Source organism: Macaca thibetana, chromosome 18, assembly GCF_024542745.1.
Source record: "Macaca thibetana thibetana isolate TM-01 chromosome 18, ASM2454274v1, whole genome shotgun sequence".
Classification (NCBI taxonomy): domain Eukaryota; kingdom Metazoa; phylum Chordata; class Mammalia; order Primates; family Cercopithecidae; genus Macaca; species Macaca thibetana.
Window position 1 is genome coordinate 56,566,108 of NC_065595.1, and position 19,596 is coordinate 56,585,703.

A 19,596-nucleotide genomic window follows, 5' to 3' on the forward strand; every position below is an offset into this window, starting at 1 on the left:
AATAAACATTTCTCCAAAGAATATATACAAATCACCAACAAGTGCATGAACAGATGCTCAATATCACTAATCACTGGGGAAATGTAAATCAGATACCACCTCACACCTATTAGGATGGCTAATATTCAAAACAAATCAAGAAAATTGTTGGCAAGGATGTGGAAAAACTGGAACCCTTGTGTACCACTGATGGGAATGTAAATGGTAAAATCATTGTGGAAAATAGTATAGTAGTTCCTCAAAAAATTAAAAATAGGGCTGGGCACAGTGGCTCACATTTGGAATCCCAGTGTTTTGGGAGGCCAAGGTGGGAGGATCCCTTGAACCCAGTAATTAAGAGGCCAGACCAGGCAACACAGCGAGACTGCAGCTCCACAAAAAAATAAAATTAGCCAGGCGTGATGGCACGTGCATGTAGCCCTAGTTACTTGGGAGGCTGAGGCAAGAGGATCACTTGAACCAACAAGTTTAAGGTTACAGTGATCTCTGATCACACCATTATACTCCAGCCTAGGCAAGAGAGCAAGATTCTGTCTCTTAAAAAAAAAAAAAAAAAAGAAAGAAAGAAAATTAAAACTAGAATTACCATATGATCCAGTAATTCCACTTCTGGGTATATACCCGAGAAAACTGAAAGCAGGAGCTCAGATATTTGGACATCCATGTTCACGGAAGCATTGTTCACAATAGCCAAAAGGTGGAAGCAATCCAAGCGTCCGTTAATGGATGAATGGATACACAAAATGTGGCACAAACAACGGAATATTATTTAGCCTTAAAAAGAAAGAGAATTCTGACAGACGCTATAACATAAATGAACCTCATGAACATTATGCAAAGTGAAATAAGCCAATCCCAAAAAGACAAATACTGTATGATTCCACTCATAAGAGATACCTATCATAGACAAACTCATAGAGACAGAAAGCAGAAGGGCAGTTGCTGGGGCTAGGGAGAAATGGGAAAGGATGGTTTAATGGGTACAAAGTTTCCACTCGGAAAGACAAAACAGTTCTGGAGATGGATGCTGGTGATGATTGTACTTAATGCCACTAATGCCACTGTACCGTATATCTAAAAATGAATAAAATGGTGAATATCACCTGGTGCATATTTTACAATTGAAAAAATAATTTAAAAAGCATTTAAAAACTCTACCATTTATAAATATTAGGGAAATGAAAAAGTTAGCAAAACATTTATTTTATAAGCTCTTATTTAAAACATTAGAAACATTGAACATTAAAGAGATTTCCTTCTTTGTAAGAAACTTGATGAGTTGATGGGTGCAGCACACCAACATGGCACAAGTATACATATGTAACAAACCTGCACGTTATGCACATGTACACTACAACTTAAAGTATAATAATAATAAATAAATTTTAAAAAAAAAGAAACTTATCAAGAGGATTTTGAGCAGGGTGCGCCCTCTTTTTATAAGATAATGTATGATGGAAAGTACGCACCTCTGTCATACTTCGAACTATGATACTCCTTATGAAGTTTGAATCAGCTTCAGTTTAGCCTTTCTGCTTTCAATGTTGTGGATCTTTCCAAGAGTTCTTTGAAGTGAAGTTTTTCTTGGCCAGTGTCACCTCCTCCGGGACATCTGCATCTTTTTTCTTACAACCACTTTCCTCCTTTATGTCTAATAAACTCCCCTTCACTAAGTGCCTGTGGTTGCACATCCAGAGTCCCTCAAATAGGGGAAGTGTCAGCTATTCCTTCCATTTAGATTTCATTCCATTTCACTTCCAGTGTTACCACTTTTTTCTTTGCTGCATGTTCATCTTTGTTGGCCAAAGTCCTCTTTCAATTATCCCTCTGAGTAAAACATCAGCGGGTCTATCACTAGGAATGAAGGAAGCAACACAAGGACACTCTTTGCTGTCTGTGAACTGAATAACAGAGGTGCAATGGCCAGTCACAGACAGACTCTGAAAGAAGTCACACGATTGGCTACTGATCATGATGTGCATCTGTTATATACGTAATGATTTGTGGCCTGAAGAGCTCATACACAGTAGTAACTGAAAATTGAACTGTGTTATTGGGGAACTGGTGTTACTTAACTCTGGAAACTGGAATCTGTGCATATTAGAACCAAGTAAGGCCAGGGCTATCTGTGAATGTTTACAAACTAAGGTAACAACCCAGAGGAAAGGAACCTGATTCTTATAGAATGCATAGCAAACAAATGAGGCTGGAAGACCAGGGAAAGCCTCTCCAGGAAGGGAAGGTGGAGTTGAGGTTGAAGGATAAGTAGAAACTGAGTCAGCTTGGAGGAGAGATTCCGTGTGCAATGAAAACCCTGTGTCAGGAGGAAGCAAAGCAAAGTCAAGAATCTGAAAGATCATGGTAACTACAGGTCAGAGAGTAAGGAAAGAACACAGCAATGGAAGACAAGGCTACCAAATGGCATAATTGGAGAAAGCACTGGTTACTGATTGATTGATTGACTGAGACAGAGTCTCACACTGCTGCCCAGGCTAGAGTACCCAGGCATGATCTTGGCTCACTGCAACCTCCACCTCCCAGGTTCAAGCGATTCTCATGCCTAAGCCTCCCAAGTAGCTGGGATTACAGGCATGTGCCACCACGCCCAGCTAATTTTTGTATTTTCAGCAGAGACAGGCTCTCGCCATGTTGGCCAGGCTGGTCTCAAACTCCTGGTCTCAAGTGATCCACTCACTCGTCTTTGCCTTCCAAAGTGCTGGGACTACAATTGTGAGCCACCGCACCCAGCCAGCATTGATCTTTTCAATGAAGGTTAATATGGATTCTAAAGCTGGTTAAAACCAAAGTCATTGCCAATTTAAAGCTATTTTACTTTTCTGTTTTTCTACAAACCACTGTATAAAAGGAGGAAATATGAGTCTATTTTATAGCATGAGCTAACTGGGATTTGTACAGTCACGGCCTGGAAATAATACAACACAAATCATTTTAAAATACAGGTTGGGCATCCTAATCCACAAATCTGAAACCCAAAATGCTCCAAAATCTGAAACTTTTTGAGGGCTGGCATGCTGCCCCAAGTGAAAAATTCTACTCCTGATCTCACGTGACGTTCACAGCCAAAATGCAGTCAAAACTTTGTTTCACATAGAAAATTATTTAAAACATTGTACAAAATTACCTTCAAGTTATACGCAAAAAATGTATATGAAACACAAATGAATTCTGTTTAGACTTGGGTCCCATTCCTAAAATATCTCATTATGTATAAGCAAATATTCCAAAATCTGAAAAACATCTGAAATCCAACACACTTCCAGTCCCAAGCATTCAGGATAAGGGATACTCAATCTTTATACGAAAAAAATGAGATAAGGCAGTGATGGTCAAGGGGCAAACCAAGCAGGCCCAAGCTATGCCAGATAAATCCTGCCACAGATTTTGGTCCTAATCCTAAAAGCAATGGGAGGCTGAATTAGTTTTCTGTGGCTGTTGGAATAAATTACCATAAACCTGGGGGCTAAAAGCAAGAGAAATGTATTCTCTTACAGTTCTGTAGACCAGAAGTGTGACATCAGTGTCACTGGGCTGAAATGGAGGTATTGGCAGAGCCACACTCCCTGGGGAGGCTCTAGGGGTAAGCCTATTCCATGCCTCTTCCATCCTCTGGTGAGTGGCTGCATTCAGGCTTAGGGCAGCTGTGGCTCTAATCTTCAAGGTCAATGTCTTCAAATCTGTCTCTTGATGTTTCCATTTTGCCTTCTCCTGCGTGTGTATAAAATCTCTTTCTGCCTCCCTCTTACAACGATACATGTGATTGCATTTAGGGCCCATCGACATAATCCAGGATAATCCCCCATCTCAAGATCCTTAACTTAATCACACCTGCAAGGCACCTTTTATTCTTTTCCTTATAAGGTGGCACTGAGAAGTTCTAGGGATTAGATACCTTTTGGAGGACCATTTTTCAGCCTACCAGAGAGGCTGCAAAAGAGATTTTAGTGGCGAGTCATGCAATTAAGACTTGAAGGTTGGACAGATCACTCTGGTGGAGGTAAAGTAAAGGCAGGGAGGATATAATGAAGCCAGCTGAGCCAGTGCAAGTGTCCAAGTGAGAGATGAGGGTGGCCTGGACTAAGCGGTAGTAGTAAAGATGAAGAGAAGTGGATGGATTCAACAGACACTTGGTAGGCAAAAGTGGCAGACAATAAAGGTGAGTAAGACAGAGGTGCCAAGAGCCTTCCAGTGTGTACAACCAGGTTTCAGGTGGTACAATCCACTGAGCCTGAGAGCCCCGGAAGAAGACCAGGGCTAGAAAACTGACCTGCAATCTTGCTAGGTCCACATAATACTATTCAGCATAAAAACAGGGTTCTTTTGGAGGAACCAGCATACACTCTAGGGCTGGGAGCATATCTTCCACTCACAATCTTTTTCACTTGGGTTTGGTAAACCTTAATTTTCTATGTGCAAGGTGATGGTAAAAGACTTACCCTTGGAGGATGGGCGCAGTGGCTCATGCCTGTAATCCCAGCACTTTGGGAGGCCAAGGCGGCCGGATCACTTGCAGTCAAGAGTTCGAGACCAGCCTGGCCAACATGACGAAATTCCGACTCTACTTAAAAAAAAAAAAAAAAAAATACAAAAGTAGCTGGGTGTGGTGGTACATGCCTGTAGTCCCAGCTACTCAGGAGGCTGAGGCATGAGAATCACTTAAATCCGGGAATTGGAGGCTGCAATGGGCTGAGATCGAGCCACCACTGCACTCTAGCCTGCACAAGAGTAAGACTCTGTCTCAAAAAAAAAAAAAAAAAAAAAAAAAAAAAAACAGTCGGGTGTGGTGGCTCCCAGCACTGTGGGAGGCCGAGGCAGGCAGATTGCCTGAGGTTAGGAGTTGAAGACCAGGCTGGCCAACATGGTGAACCCCTGTTTCTACTAAAAATACAAAAAAAAAAAAAAAAATTAGCCAGGCATGGTGGTGGGTGCCTATCATCCCAGCTACTCAGGAGGCTGAGGCTGGAGAATCACTTGAACCTGGGAGGTGGAGGTTGCAGTGTGTCGAGATCATGCCACTGCACTCTAGCCTGGTGACAGAGCGAGACTCTGTCTCCAAAAAAAAAAAAAAAAAAAATGAAAAAATGAAAAAGCCTATCCTTGGGGCTGTTGAGAGAATTAGGATTAAGGATGAAATGCACACGACACAATGACGCACGAACAGTGCAGCTATGACCCACCCACTCGACCCCCAACCACTGTCGTTGTTTGCCTGTGCAGGCATTTAAGCAAAGATCAACAGACTTCTATGATTACAAGAATGCACTACTTCTAACTTTATTCAGATTCCTCTCCAGTTTTGCTTAATTCATATTCATTTATTGCTAAGTCTCAATAGTCATTAAGAGTTACTGGTATGTTCTGAAAACAATTCTTCAGATTAGTCAATTTTTAAATAGTTTTTCTCAATGTATCATTAATGTGTATTAAATATCTTCAGCAATAGTTCCTTCTCTACCTTACGTCATACAAATAAATAGGCAATTCATCTCTATTCTATGCTAATGGCACGTGGAGAGAGCATTGATAAGCAATTTACAAAGAGGACATCCAAACCACATTTCTCAACTACAAAGACTTTCTAACTCATCCTTCAACAAGGACTATTTTAAAAGTAACAAAATTAATCAAGATATTTTCATTATAAACAGTGTGGAGATTCCTTAAAGAATTAAAAGTAGATCTACCATTTGATGCAGCAATCCCACTACTGGGTATTTACTCAGAGGAAAATAAGTCATTATATGAAAAAGACACATGTACATGCATGTTGATAGCAGCACAATTCACAACTGCAAAAATAGAAAACCAGCCCAAATTTCCACCAATCAATGAACGGATAAAGAAAATGTGGTATAAATATACCATGAACTACTACTCAGCCATGAAAAAAATGAAATAATCACATTCCCAGCAACCTGGATGCAGCTGGTGACCATTATTCTAAGTGAAGTAACTCAGGAATGGAAAACCAAACATCGTATGTTCTCACTTATATGGGGAGCTAAGCTATGAGGACACAAAGGCATTAAGAATGCCTTTGGGGACTCAGTGGGGGAAGGGTGGGAGGGGGGTGACGGATAAAAGACTACACATTGAGTACAGTGTACACTGCTTGCGTGACAGGTACACCAAAATCTCAGAAATCACCACTAAATAACTTATCCATGTAACCAAACACTACCCGTTCCTTCCAAACTATTGAAATTTAAAAGATATTTTCATTATTTTCTCAAAGAGCTTTAAGCTATAATGAGATTCCTCTATTATATGTGGCATAATCTACAAATTGCAGAAATGCTTTGAGGATTAAACACATCTGGCCGGGTGTGGTGGCTCACGCCTATAATCCCAGCACTTTAGGAAGCCAAGGTGGGTGGATTACCTAGGTCAAGAGTTCAAGACCAACCTGTCCAACACAGAAAAACCCCGTCTCTACTAAGAATACAAAACTTAGCCAGGTGTGGTGGTGCACGCCTGTAATCCCAGCTACTCAGGAGGCTGAGACAAGAGAATCACTTGAACCCAGGAGGCGGAGGTTGCACTGAGCTGAGATCACACCACTGCACTCCAGCCTGGGCGACACAGCGAGACTCTGTCTCACAAAAACAACAACAACGAAACCACACACACCTATTTATACAAGCAACCCAAACACTAATTAATTTTAGGAAATCATTTAAAAATATTACACACGGGTGCAGTGGCCCATGCCTGTAATCGAAGCACTTTGGGAGGCAGAGATGGGTGGATCACCTGAGGTCAGGAGTTCGAGACCAGCCTGATCAATATGGTGAAACCCCATCTCTACTAAAAATGCAAAAATTAGCCAGGCGTGGTGGCATGTGCCTGTAGTCCCAGATACTCAGGAGGCTGAAACAGGATAATTGCTTGAACCCGGGAAGCAGAGGTTGCAGTGAGCTGAGATCACACCACTGCACTCCAGCCTGGGTGACAGAGCAAGACTCCATCTCAAAAAACAATAATAAATAAATAAAAATATTACAGACTTCTCTATTTTTCAGTTAAAAGTCATTTCAAAGGGAAGCTAGACACATTCTTCATAATAACATTTTGTGTGAACTAGTTCTCAGCAAACAACTCGGAATGTCATAGAAAATGTCCATCTTTCACTAAGGCATCTACATTTTTCTTCAGTTTTTAGTAGGGTATAGGTTGAGAAAATTTCATTTGGGTTTACATTACTATTCACAGGCTTCCTTAAGTATAAATTTCTAGACTTTAGTAGAATAGCTCTTTGATGAATGTTTTACAACTCAACATTCTTCCATTAGGAGAAAAGATCCCAATTTCAAGTTAGCCTCAACTACTCTCTCTCATAAGCCCAGCCCAGATCCAAAATGTCACACAAGGGCTACAGAAAATCACTGAAGCATTCTCACCTTGTCATTTTTACATTGGTAATTTCTCCAGACAAGAATCTCTGAGAATTCCACCAGAGCAGGTCCTGCCACTTTGGCTAAACTTCTAACTAGTTTATAAGTAGTTTAGGCTTTTCCCCACACCACGGCCCTTTCCCACCTCCCCTTTTTTTCCCCCCATGCTATTTCAAGAGGAGTAATTTCTAGCTCAATTTGTAATTTTGATAACTCAAAGTAATGAGTGTCTCACCAATCATCAATACAGAAATAACCAAAAATAGATTTGGAGCCACATGGTTGACAGCTGAGGCAAATGGCATTCCACATGTAAACAAAACTCTTTTCTGTGCAACTAAATCGATGCAAACCTGGCTATAGTGTGGAGAAAAGTCAGTAGCCCAATTCCTTCATCAACTGTAGGCCTGGAAAAGCAGCCCCCATATAGCCTTGGATAGGTCAAGAGTCACATCAGGCCAGGTGCAGTGGCTCACCCTGTAATCCCAGCACTTTGGGAGGCTGAGGTAGGAAACTGCTTGAGCTCAGGAGTGCCTGGCCAACACAGCAAGACCTCATGTCTAATAAAAAATAAAAAATTAGCCGGGTGTGGTAGCACAGGCCTGTAGTCCCAGCTACTCAGGAGGCTAAGGCGGGAGGATGGTTTGAGCCCAAGAGATCAAGGCTATAGTGAGCTATGATCATGCCACTGCACTGCAGCCTGGATGACAGAGTGAGGCCCTATCTCAAAAAAAAAAAAAAAAAAAAAAAAAAAAACACAAGAGACATGTGTGCAGCTGATCAATTCCAACATGCTACTTTATTTTAGGCCTAACTAAAGATGCAGGTGTGCATAATTTGCAAGACAGAATGATATCAAGTTCTTTCTTGTTCCAGATATCAGTTGACAACACATAACTTGAGATTTTGCAATTTACCATTCAAAATTGGGGAAGAGGGGAAGCACTCAAAGCCTTGCCAGTGACCCATTCTATTGGAAGCGATCCTAGAGGCCGTGCAGCATGAATTTCAGTTTAGTATTATTGCTTTTTTTCTTTCAAGACGGAGTCTCGCACAGTGGCGTGATAGCTCACTGCAAGCTCTGCCTCCTGGGTTCAAGTGATTCTCCCTGCCTCAGCCTCCTGAGTAGCTGGGATTACAGGCACCCACCACCACACCCGGCTAATTTTGTATTTTTAGTAGAGACAGGGTTTCACCATGTTGGCCAGGCTGGTCTCGAACTCCTGACCTCAAGTGACCTGCCTGCCTCGACCTCCCAAAGTGCTAGGATCACAGGTGTGAGCCACTGTGCCCAGCTGATTGCTTCTTAATTGTTTCTCTGTCATTTAGCAAATTCAACTTGAATTTGGATTCAAAATGTCATTTCCCTCTTCTTGTCCTGTCCTGTTAGAATAGTACCAATAGTACCAGTTCCATTTGCAAGAGAGAGAATGATACAAATATTTGCAAATCTGTTTATCTTTGATGCTTATTTTATGGAGTGATAATTTAATGAAGTACAACCCAAAGGATGGCTGCTGCAGACGGAAGGAGGCAGCAAAAAACAATAATCTGTGTGCTAAGAAGGCCAAAGTGGAAAGAGCAGCTATTATAACACTCAGCTGCAGGCACTGGGAGTGAGGCGCACTACGCTCAGACTTTTCCATGTCTTCCTGGAAAAGCCCTACCCAAAAGGAGCACTCTGGTGCACCTGAGCATGTAAAACAGGCTGAGCTAACAGGTATTATGGGATGCAACTGACGTCATGGTTGAGGGTAGGACCAGGGAAAGCTCTGCCTATCTGTGTATCAAGGTGCCCTATAACATACTACATTATGTGGCTTTCCTTTCCTAATTACTTCTAAGTACAAGCTCAACAGAAAATCATGAAGCATCTGACCCTATTTCCTCACATTTTAGAAGCATCCCATATGCTTCTAGAGACCATGGAACTTTGAGACAACTGTGCCCTGATTCACAGGGATTTAGCCTTTGATTTTTAACTAAATTTCTGTTTGTTTAACTTGCATAACCTACTCAGCAAAAAAAAAAAAAAAAAAAAAAAAAAAAACTTGCTCACTTCCTGGGAAGCATATAGGCCAGTTTATACTTTGAGATTCAAAGTTAGGAAGAGTTGGGTGGGAACAGGGCAGGAAAATAAAGTCACCTAGAGGCTGGCGAGACACAGGTCCTGTAAGCTAGATCCATGTGGAGTATGAAGAAGGGAAGAATCTCAGTAGTTCTCCATCCACATGGCAAGGCACAGAGAAACCTGAGCTGACATACCTTTCTGGAGCTGTTTGGGCCCTAGAAGCAGTCTGTGTGTGACTGGTAGGGGCAGTGTGACCCAGGGGACCCAACACTAAGGGCTCTTCACCTCTCAAGGAACCCTACACCTGGCCTCTGTCCTGGTGCCTGCTGTCACCAACGCAACAGAGACACTCCCTTCTCCACCTCTCTCCTTCAGCCACAGCTGTGCCAGCCTGGGCAGCCTCTTCCCTTCCTACAGCCCCACTCTGTCTGGAGAAAGACCCCACTACTGTGCTGTTCTAAGGAGGCTGGGGGATTCAGCCACAGAGACCAAATCTGGCTCTAAACCTTGCCGTCCCAAGCTCAGTGCCTCTCAATGCAGACATTCTGGAAACCCGTGGGACCGTTTTGGGGTGACATGATGACTGTAGTGGAATGGGACCAACGACCCAAGGCTTCCTGCAACGTATGAGATCATCCAGCACACTGTCTCATGTCCCACAAAACTTCTGAACATGTCCTGGAAGTTCACACAGATGAAAAACTGTTTATTTAGTTCTAGAATCTACCTCCATTTATGTAGAAACACAAAATATTCCTTATACTGCTTGAATACACAGTTTATCAAGATTTGTTTATAATTATGGAAAACCATGTCACCAACAGCAACACTGCTTGTGGCATCTGAGTTGTCAACAAACTGCAGCTAAACCAGGTTGCATTTGTATATCACCTGCCAATATTTAACAGTGATACTGAAAGCTCCTTTTAATATATTTAAAGCCAAATAAATTATTGAAGATACATGAAATCCTGGATACAAATACATTTCATTAATACATTTATTTCATTTCTGTCACCCAATATTCCTTAGGATACGTAGCATACTGAAACTTATGTCATGAAAATGTCATGTCGAAATTGTTTTATTTTGGAGGCCGGGCATAGTGGCTTACGAGTCTAATCCCAGCACTTTCGGAGGCCAAGACGGGCAAATCAGTTGAGGCCAGGAGTTCAAGACCAGCCCAGCCAACATGGCAGAACCCCGTCTCTACCAAAAATACAAAAATTAGCTGGGTGTGGTGGCACGCACCTGTAGACCCAGTTAATTAGGAGGTTGAGGCACGAGAATCTCTTGAACCCAGGAGGTGGAGGTTGCAGTGAGCTGAGATCATGCCACTGCACTCCAGCCTGGGAGACAGAGCGAGACTGTCAAAGCAAACAAACAAACAAAACATAACTATTTATTTTGGGTTTGAATCTTGTTTTTCAACCTTACTCTGAAACTGTCCTCAGGAGTCGGCTGCCACTCAACTATCCTATAAACATTTTTTCAATTCATCGTCTAATCCTGGACATCTATTAAAGGCAACGGTCTCTAAAGGTCTTGGTGTGCAGAGGGATTTAACGATGGGAGATGCGTTTTCTGAGACACTCTGTCAGCACACATCCTATGTCTTAACACAGGAAATTAATACCATCCTGACAAAGAAGGCCTGGTTCATTGCAAAAATGTCACACTTCTTATTAAAACCACTTTAACAGCCAGTATTTTGCCTTGGTAGGTTAGGGTTATTTCCCTCCTTCCCTTAACATTTATGAGTAAGTTTGGTCCGTTACTTTCTTTATTTTAAAGCATACCTGCTCTTTTATCTCCTTCTCTGCAGCACCTTCTCACCTTCTCCTAAATCCAAATTTCTTCATCATACAAGGGTGCAGTCATCTAACTACTTCATTTTATCATCGGATAAAGGTATGCTGAGCATTTACACTTTAAAAATACATGTAGGCCGGGCGCGGTGGCTCACGCCTGTAATCCCAGCACTTTGGGAGGCTGAGGCAGGCAGATCACAAGGTCAGAAGTTCAAGACCAGCCTGACCAACATGGTGAAACCTCGTCTCTACTAAAAATACAAAAATTAGCCAGGCGTGGTGGTACATGCCTGTAGTCCCAGCTACTCAGGAGGCTGAGTTCGGAGAATTACTTGAACCTGGGAGGCGGAGGTTGCAGTGAGCCAAGATCAGCCACTGCACTCCAGCCTGGGAGGGAGAGCAAGACTCCGTCTCAAAAAAAAAAAAATACACACACACACACACACACACACGTAATTTTATTTGGGCATTCTATTGATTTTTAGACATTGTATGTGTGAGTAGGTTACTTCATCTATCAATTTCATTTCAGGATCATAAAAGGGGAATTACAAAATATTTGTTAGTAAAAGGGGGCATTCGGTGTGACAGAGTCGAGAGTCACTGCTCTAGCAAGCTTCCCCTTCTGGCCACCAGGTTCTCCCAGAGACCAGTTCTTCCTGAAACGCAGGACCTGGCTTTTGGAGTCTGGCAGTTACATTTCTACTTTCTCATGCCAGGCAGGCAAATCACATCAGAGCATTATCACAGCACCACCCCTGAGGGGTACCCCAGAGCCCTAAAAGGGATCAGATGGGAGATGCAAAAGTCCCACCAGTTGGGCTGGCCTCCTTGTCAGTGCACACAACGCTAAGTAGAGAACAGCTCAGAGAGCAGCCATCCTGAGTTACAATGCCCAGGTCAGGTGCAGCTGACACCTGTGACCTCTTTGGAAGCAGGAGACTGAGTGTCATTAGGGCCCAGCTTTCCTTGCGATGGCACTGTTGAGACCCGCACGTGGCTTTGCTTCCCACTGCTCCTACTCAGCAACAGGGCAGCCTGGACGTTCCAAGGCAAAGGCAGTCACAGGGCCAGGCAGGAGCTCTGGCAACTGCTTATGAGAAGCAGAACATCAATATTAGGGCCTGTCTGGAGCACCTTAAATTGGGTCAAGAGACACACCCATGCCATCAGAATAGGAGGCAGTGATGAGGAACAAGGCTTTCAGAGCTCCTACATGGCAGATGCCTCCTGGGCTGCACTTCCTGACTGCAAATAAAGGGGAGCTGCTATGCCTTTAAGAACTTGGACCCCCACATAACTCCAGCAACCTCAGGAAGGCCAGGAACACCTGGAGAGGAAGTCCAGGTATTACCCATCTCTACAATCTCAGCCCTCTCATGCAGACAGGTGGACGTGTAAACAATTTTGATGCAACACAAGTGCCGGATAAAGGTAAGGACGGGATGCCACAGGAGTGCAGAAGAGTCATACAACCTTTTTCCAGGAATCTCAGCTGTGTCTGGAAGAGCAAGATATACCTGGCTGGATGATGCAAAATATTACAGCACAACTAGCATGGAAGGGATAAGGGAAGCAGACAGGGCCAGATCACAGGACATCGGAGGCCAGGCCAGGATGCTGGGCTTTATCCTACACAAGACTGGGAGCCACGAAGGGTCTAAAGCTTGGAGTGACAGCTCCCCGAAGACAGATCTCTCTGGGGGTTTGATGGATAGCTTCTGGGTGTCAGAGTGCAATTTGCATACTGCTGAAGAAACTTGCCCCAAAATGGCTTTGACAGGACACATGTGAATCCTTTTACTGTAGAAGTTCTGTTAAAGAGGTAGACAGCACATGGTCACACCCAGACTCTGGAGCCAGGCAGCCCAGTTTCAACCCCAGCACTCCCCACTACTGCTGCAAGACCCGAGTTGGGCCACTTCACGTCCCTGGGCTCTTCCTCCTCCCTCTGTCTAAGGGAGATAATAAAGGCATCCCTCACAGAGCTGGCAGGGGCATTAAACGAGGAGAAAAGTTCAGGCAAGGCTGGGGCTGTGGGCTGGCTCACAGTAAATGCCATCTAGCATTTATCATTATGTGTTTACATTGATGTACACAAGAAAAATAAAGTCACCTAAAGCCAGTGAGTTCACAGATATTACAGCTTTGAACAAGACTAAGTGTTAAAGTGACTCTATTTGAGGTAGATTTGAATAAAGGTATGAAGTAATGCCTCCTTGAAGGAACGACCTGCCTCTCACCATTCTCCTGTTCATGGCAGACACTCTGTGAACACAGACTTTTTAAAGAGATGGACTTCCTGACTCTCTAGGGGCTTTCTCTGTAATAACTGAGTTTTCCTGTAAGACAGGAGTAACTACCTTACATATGTGTAGGTATATTTCGTGTGTTCTGAAATTCTTGAGCAAGAAGGAAGAGATGGAGAAAGCAACCTCAGCTAGGGAAAAGGGTGGTGCAAACCGCCAACCATCTTTACATAAGAAAAGTCCCAGCTTGGCAGGAGAATCCCTTGAACCCAGGAGGCGGAGGTTGCAGTGAGCCAAGATCATGCCATTGCACTCTAGCCTGGGCGACGGAGCAAGACTCCGTCTCAGAAAAAAGAAAAGAAAAGAAAAGCCCCAGCTCAATCATCAAATCCACTTCAAGGAGGCATGACTTTCTCTTCCTACACAGCACATGCATGAATAATTTTACATAAAAACATGTATTCGCAGTCTCTTGTTCAGAAACTGGAATGCATTCTCCCCATGTTAGCCCACAAAGGCTATTCAACCGCCAAACGGACCCACGTTACAGAATGAGCAGCAGACTCGTGACTTTAGGGTGTTGGGAGGAGAGTAAGTGCTGAAAGAGGTGCTGTGTAAGACAGGGACCAGTCCTTCCCTACCCAACCCGACTCTTTCCACAGGGTAGACCAAACACTAGGCAGTTTTGAAATTAATTCATCTTTGCCACACAGCCATCTACTTTTCTGTACTTTTTTGATACTCTCTCTTCTCCCTGAGTCCTCTGTAGCCTCTTCCAGTCCCACTGCTGCAGCTCGGTAAATAGGATTACCCTGGCAAAAGAGACCAGGTGCGAAAGTGGCATTTCAGGAACTAAAACAGGCTGTGTGAAAGGTCTAGACTCCTGAAATAGCACATTTGGGGATCTACAAGTGGTTTCCTGTAACTAGGATAGAAAGTGCTTCCATGTTTCAATATTACTTCTCTCTCCCTTTTTAAAAAAATCCTCATCAAAACTATTTCACTCAATACAGCTTCTTTCAACTAAATTAAGGAAAAAAGGTAATCTCACTCAACCTGTTAATACAATACAGTCAGCCCTCATTATCCACGAGTTCCACAACCAGCCGCAGATCAAGCATACTTGGGAAAAAAACGTTGCATTAGTACTAAATGTGCAGACTTTTTCCCTTGTCACTATTCCCTAACCAACACAGTATAACAACTATCTACATAGCGTTTACATGATATTAGGTATTAAAAGTTACTAGATGATTTCAGGTATATGGGAGGATGTGTGTAGGTGATACACAAATACTGTGCCATTTTCTATCAGGGATTTGAGCATCCACAGATTTTGGTATCCACCGGGGGTCCTGGAATCAATCCCCCATGGATACTGACGGATAACTACATATGTGACTTAAGAGAACACATTCTTTTAAAGGCTCGCATCTTTTGCTTTGTGTATTTGTACAAGGGTACACTTGTACACACTTACAGAGACTTACATACACTACAGCACAGGTATTTTTTTCCTGATAATTTCCTCCAAACTATCCTATTATTCTACAGGCAGTTGCATTTTAAAAGGAATCTCAATTAAGCCAAATGAATCTTTAATGAATATTTAATTAGGACCTTTTCAGACAGTGTAACAGTTGGGGGGAAAAAGATGCCTTTTTCCAACACACCACTGAGTTGAAGAGGATGGAAAACGTCGACAGATGAGCTTCCTGTCTTTCCCGCCAGTTCCCTTAAACCATTTCTGCTTTTCATTGCTTCTCCTTTTCTTACATGTCTGCATCTGTGGACTCTCCTATTGTCTCCAGGAGCAAGGCAGAGACACATTCTCATCTGTGAGCCGCCGAACTGTCTAGAAAACATGGGCAGCCTGCAAGTCCTTCCTGTCCTCCCGAGAATCTGACATGGTTTGAGGCAGATAAGAGGCTCAGAGGCCTGCTGACTCAACATCTCTTACAAGTGCCTTTGAGTTTTTCCAGGAAGCACCAAGGTTTTCTCAGAAGTCAAAAAGTCTTTCTGTAAAAGGCCAGAGAGGATTTTAGGCTTTGCATGCCATATGGTCTCTGACGCTACTTATTTCTGCAGGTGTAGTGCACAAGCAGCCACAGACCACACATAACCAAATGAGCGTGGCTGTGTCTCAGAACGTATTTACAAAAACCGGTGTCAGGCTAGAATTGGCCCACAGGCCATAGTTTACCCACTCCTGGATTATATGGAACCATCTGTATAACACTGGCTCTGCAATCAACATGCTCACAAAATGAGTCCCACAGATCCTATGGCTTTCTCATATGGCTTTGTCGTATGTGCCAAAAACTGTGTTAAATAATTTAGGGTCCACACATTCATTTTACGCACACTCACGTTACTTACCATAAATTTTTCTTGCTTTGTATTTTAATACGTTTGCCATTTTATAGTTTAAAACGGAAAAGAAAGTGTCACAATTCATAGCAACTATGTACCCATAAACACTCATACTAACCATATATGTTTCCTATTTTAGTTGACAATGACTAAGTAGGACTCTTTAATAATATCTACAGCCAGAAACTGGTAGTAGCCCTGGCAGAGGTAAAAACTGCAGAAGTCTTAGGATCAAAAAGAATGCCAAGAGTTAAAGCGGGAGATGGGCTGGTAACCTCAAGCGGGGAGGAGGCAGGCTCAGCATCAGGCCAGCAGAAATAAGAACTGCGAAGCTCATTTGGATCAGAAGCTCCGAACATCTCACGCTCCTCAGGCCTCCATGTGGTTCATTTCTGCCAGTCCTCTGTTCAAAAGTAATATTTCAAGCCATAAAGAGAAAAAAAGGTGGCGACATTAGGATCCTGAAGTCCCAAGGAGCCAAGAGTGAATTATGGCTGTGACAGCCATGCTGTGGACGATGGTCATGGTGAAAAGTGAGTTGACAAGACACCTAGTAGCAAAGTAACCCTGAGAAAAGCACCGACCATGGGAAACACGGACTGACCAGCGGTAGGAAGAAAATAAGTGTAGAACAAGCCATCCTATGTGATGGCCTAGTAATACTGGTGAGCGTGCAGTTCTGACCACTCTTTTCCCAATGTCATTTCATGTCTCCACGTGGGTTTTTCTGTTGTTTCCTCTCCTAGGTTTCCGTTTAAACCTCACCACCTCTCACATTCTCCTTTTCCCCTTGCCCCACCCCTCCCAACTCCTCATTCAACTGATTCACTTCTACCCCATCATAAAGCTCAGGCATCACTTCCTCCACAAAACTGTCCTTCAGGCTGGGTTACACGCTGCTTCTCTTTTCTTCTACAGGCTCCAGGGGACCATGGTTATGTCTCCCAGCCTCCCTATCACCATCAGCTTTACCTACGCCTACACTGCAGCATCGAAACATCTAGCATGTGTCTCTGGCACCTAACCCACAGCCTATCTTATGTGCCTGAGCAACTGAAGGTCTGAGTGCATGTCACATATGCAAACAGCGAGGGAGGAAGGGAATGAGTGTCTGTGTGTGAAGGGGCAGTGACTGCTGATAGACTAGCGCACTGGGCACTAAGACCAAGATCAGGAACTTGACTTCAGGTGGTCAAGATCACGAACTTAAAAACATATGGACTTGGGTTCAAAGCAGGAGCGCCCTCCAGCAGGACAAATCTATCCTGACCTCTGGGAAAACACCTCAAAGTGCATAATGGTGGCTCAGCACCACCAAAGGGCAGTTTGTTGCTACATTATTACTATAGTTCCAACAAAAAGGCAGCTACAGTTTCAAATCCCAACCAGGGAGCTGTCCTATATTCCAAAAGAAGGCTTCTACTGTGCATATATTTCTAATTCCTATATGCCTAATATCTGAATTATACAATCCAGACTTGCCACGAATTCAGAGTGGCCTTCACGATAATCTGTTTCTACAAAGTAACCATTTCTCATTAGGCAGCAGTTGATAAACTTTCACCATTCTAGTAAGGTGGCATGAGAAAATGATCTTCTTGCTTTAATAAAAAATATTGTTACACTAGATATAAAATATGTTTCCACTGTTAAAGTGTAAAAGTAAGACTCTGGAAGGTTTACTAGTAGAGGAAGGGTGTCCCCCCTGTGATAAACAATCATTAAAAAAGGAGACAGAGAGGGTAATTTGCCCATCCCTCTTATGTAGATAAAATGAGCCAGCAGTGTGCTCCTTAAACACTTACCAAGTCACTGCTGAGCCTTCAGCAGGCCATTTGACTTTGGAACAGAAAGGGAAGTTTCCCAATGTATAACAGAATCTTAAATCCTTCATACGTAATACATAAGATGAACTTTAAATAGAAAAGCCACCTGCACACAGGACATTGTGTCTTGTACTCGAACTACACTGTGAAGAAGCAAGCACAATACTAGTGGGGATGGCACCACTTACAGAAGCTAGCTAGAGTTTATTGAGTGCTTACACTTAGCCAGGGGCCATGGATTATTTCTTTTAATTGTAACCACCACACAATAATGTGGGTACTCTTATTGTTACTCCTATTTTACAGGTAAGGAAGCAAATTTTGAGAAACCAAAGTCAGCAGCCACAAAAGTGGCAAAAGTAAGACTGGAACCCAGGTTGCAGGACTCTTGTCCATGATCACACCTGTACGCAACTGTGCTTTCCAAAACATACATCAGAAGCACCTTTTGGGAGGTAGGAAGAACGCAATGATTGTCCACACCACAAACAAATCAGACGGAGCCAAGGAAAACTGATAGGATGATACCATCTTTGTCTACCTCTGTCTTTTTCCCTCCCATCATCTCTAAAAAAGGCTTTTTAAAACAAGGTCGCAGAGCAGATGACAAATTATTATAAATTTAGTGAGGGAGGCAGAATGGTAAAATGAAAAGAGTCCTTGATATAGAACTATAGTGTTTGTGTCCTGGTCCATAGTAAAAACTAAGTCTCATGAGCCTCGTTATAAAACTGTCACGATAAGATACACCTCACTCTTTTGTTGTCATGAGAATAGTGAGGATATATAAGGGAATGTGTCTAGCACTGTGCTTGGCAGAAAAGAGGTACTACAGTTTTTTTCCCTTCTTTATCTTCAGTTCCCATTTCAAAATACAAGCAGACAGCACCTAGCTATACAATGTAAATATTCCCTGAGCACCTCCAACGCACTCACCTACAGAGAAATATCTCTGAAGGGGCATCTCTCTGCTGGTGCTGTGGGAGAGTTTTCCAACCACTCATATACTGCCTTCTATTAACAGTGCATAAAATTTTCTAGATAAAGCAAAAATTCCATGCTTTCAATGTAAAGGTAGTATTTTAGCCTACTAATGCAGAAAAGGAAGGGGAAAAAAAGACCATTAAAATAAACATCACAGGAGACTTCAAAGCCATAAGTACTGAAATATGCAAGTACCTAAATCATCAACTAAAAAGAGTAAATTTGACTCTACAACTCTCTCCAACCTCTCATACAACACAAACTGGTAGTCTAAAAAAGGAATCATAGCACAGTACAGGAAATATTCATACCTTTTTTCCTGAGGGCTTCTTAAAAACTACCAAAGAGAAATTGTGTGACAAGTAAACCCTTTAAATCCCCCATCAACAGCCTTTGATGAAACTTCATCTTGAACCCAGACTTGTATGCTTTAAAAATGAAATGTTCTAAGTAAAGCGAAGTTGTTTCTACTTTCAGACCAAAGGGGGAAAAATCACTGATTTAAAAGTGAAAGGTCTTTAGTGAAAAGTTCACAGTTGTGAGATATTTGCTTTGCCATTAAGAAGGTGGAAGCTCTGCTGGGTAGAAACCAGCAGAGGTCTAGAGACTTTAGGCATTCTCATTTTTACAGACTCTGCCTCTCGGTCACAGTTGTACATTGATCCTCTCATTCCAACCAAACTACACTTTGGGTCTCCAACGTGTGAAACATGTGGCCCTTGAACGTGTTCGGGAAAGCTACTAATCAACATCCTTAAGGCTCGTCAACAATCCAGACGGCAAATCACAAACTTGCTTCCTCAACCCGAGAACACACACTCCAGGTCCCCAACGAAATGAAGGTTCCTTCCACCCCCACAGGAAAACTAC

General features: G+C 42.8%; 1 protein-coding gene across 3 annotated transcripts in view; it reads right to left on the reverse strand.

Annotated features, from left to right (window-relative positions):
- The window catches only part of TTC39C (tetratricopeptide repeat domain 39C), a 122,290-nt gene that overhangs the window by 101,635 nt on the left and 1,059 nt on the right, over positions 1-19,596 (reverse strand). Inside the window, exons 2-3 of one of the 3 annotated variants that reach the window (XM_050767800.1) lie at position 19,360; positions 15,127-15,562 (exon numbers count right to left, since the gene is read on the reverse strand). The exons of 1 other annotated variant lie outside the window; for it this stretch is intronic. In XM_050767800.1, coding sequence (XP_050623757.1) covers positions 15,500-15,562; position 19,360 — 64 coding nt within the window. In that variant the 3' untranslated portion in view covers positions 15,127-15,499. Of the gene's footprint in view, positions 1-1,469; positions 9,422-15,126; positions 15,563-19,359; positions 19,361-19,596 lie in introns of those variants that run through there. One more of the 3 variants, XM_050767799.1, reaches the window with a different exon arrangement.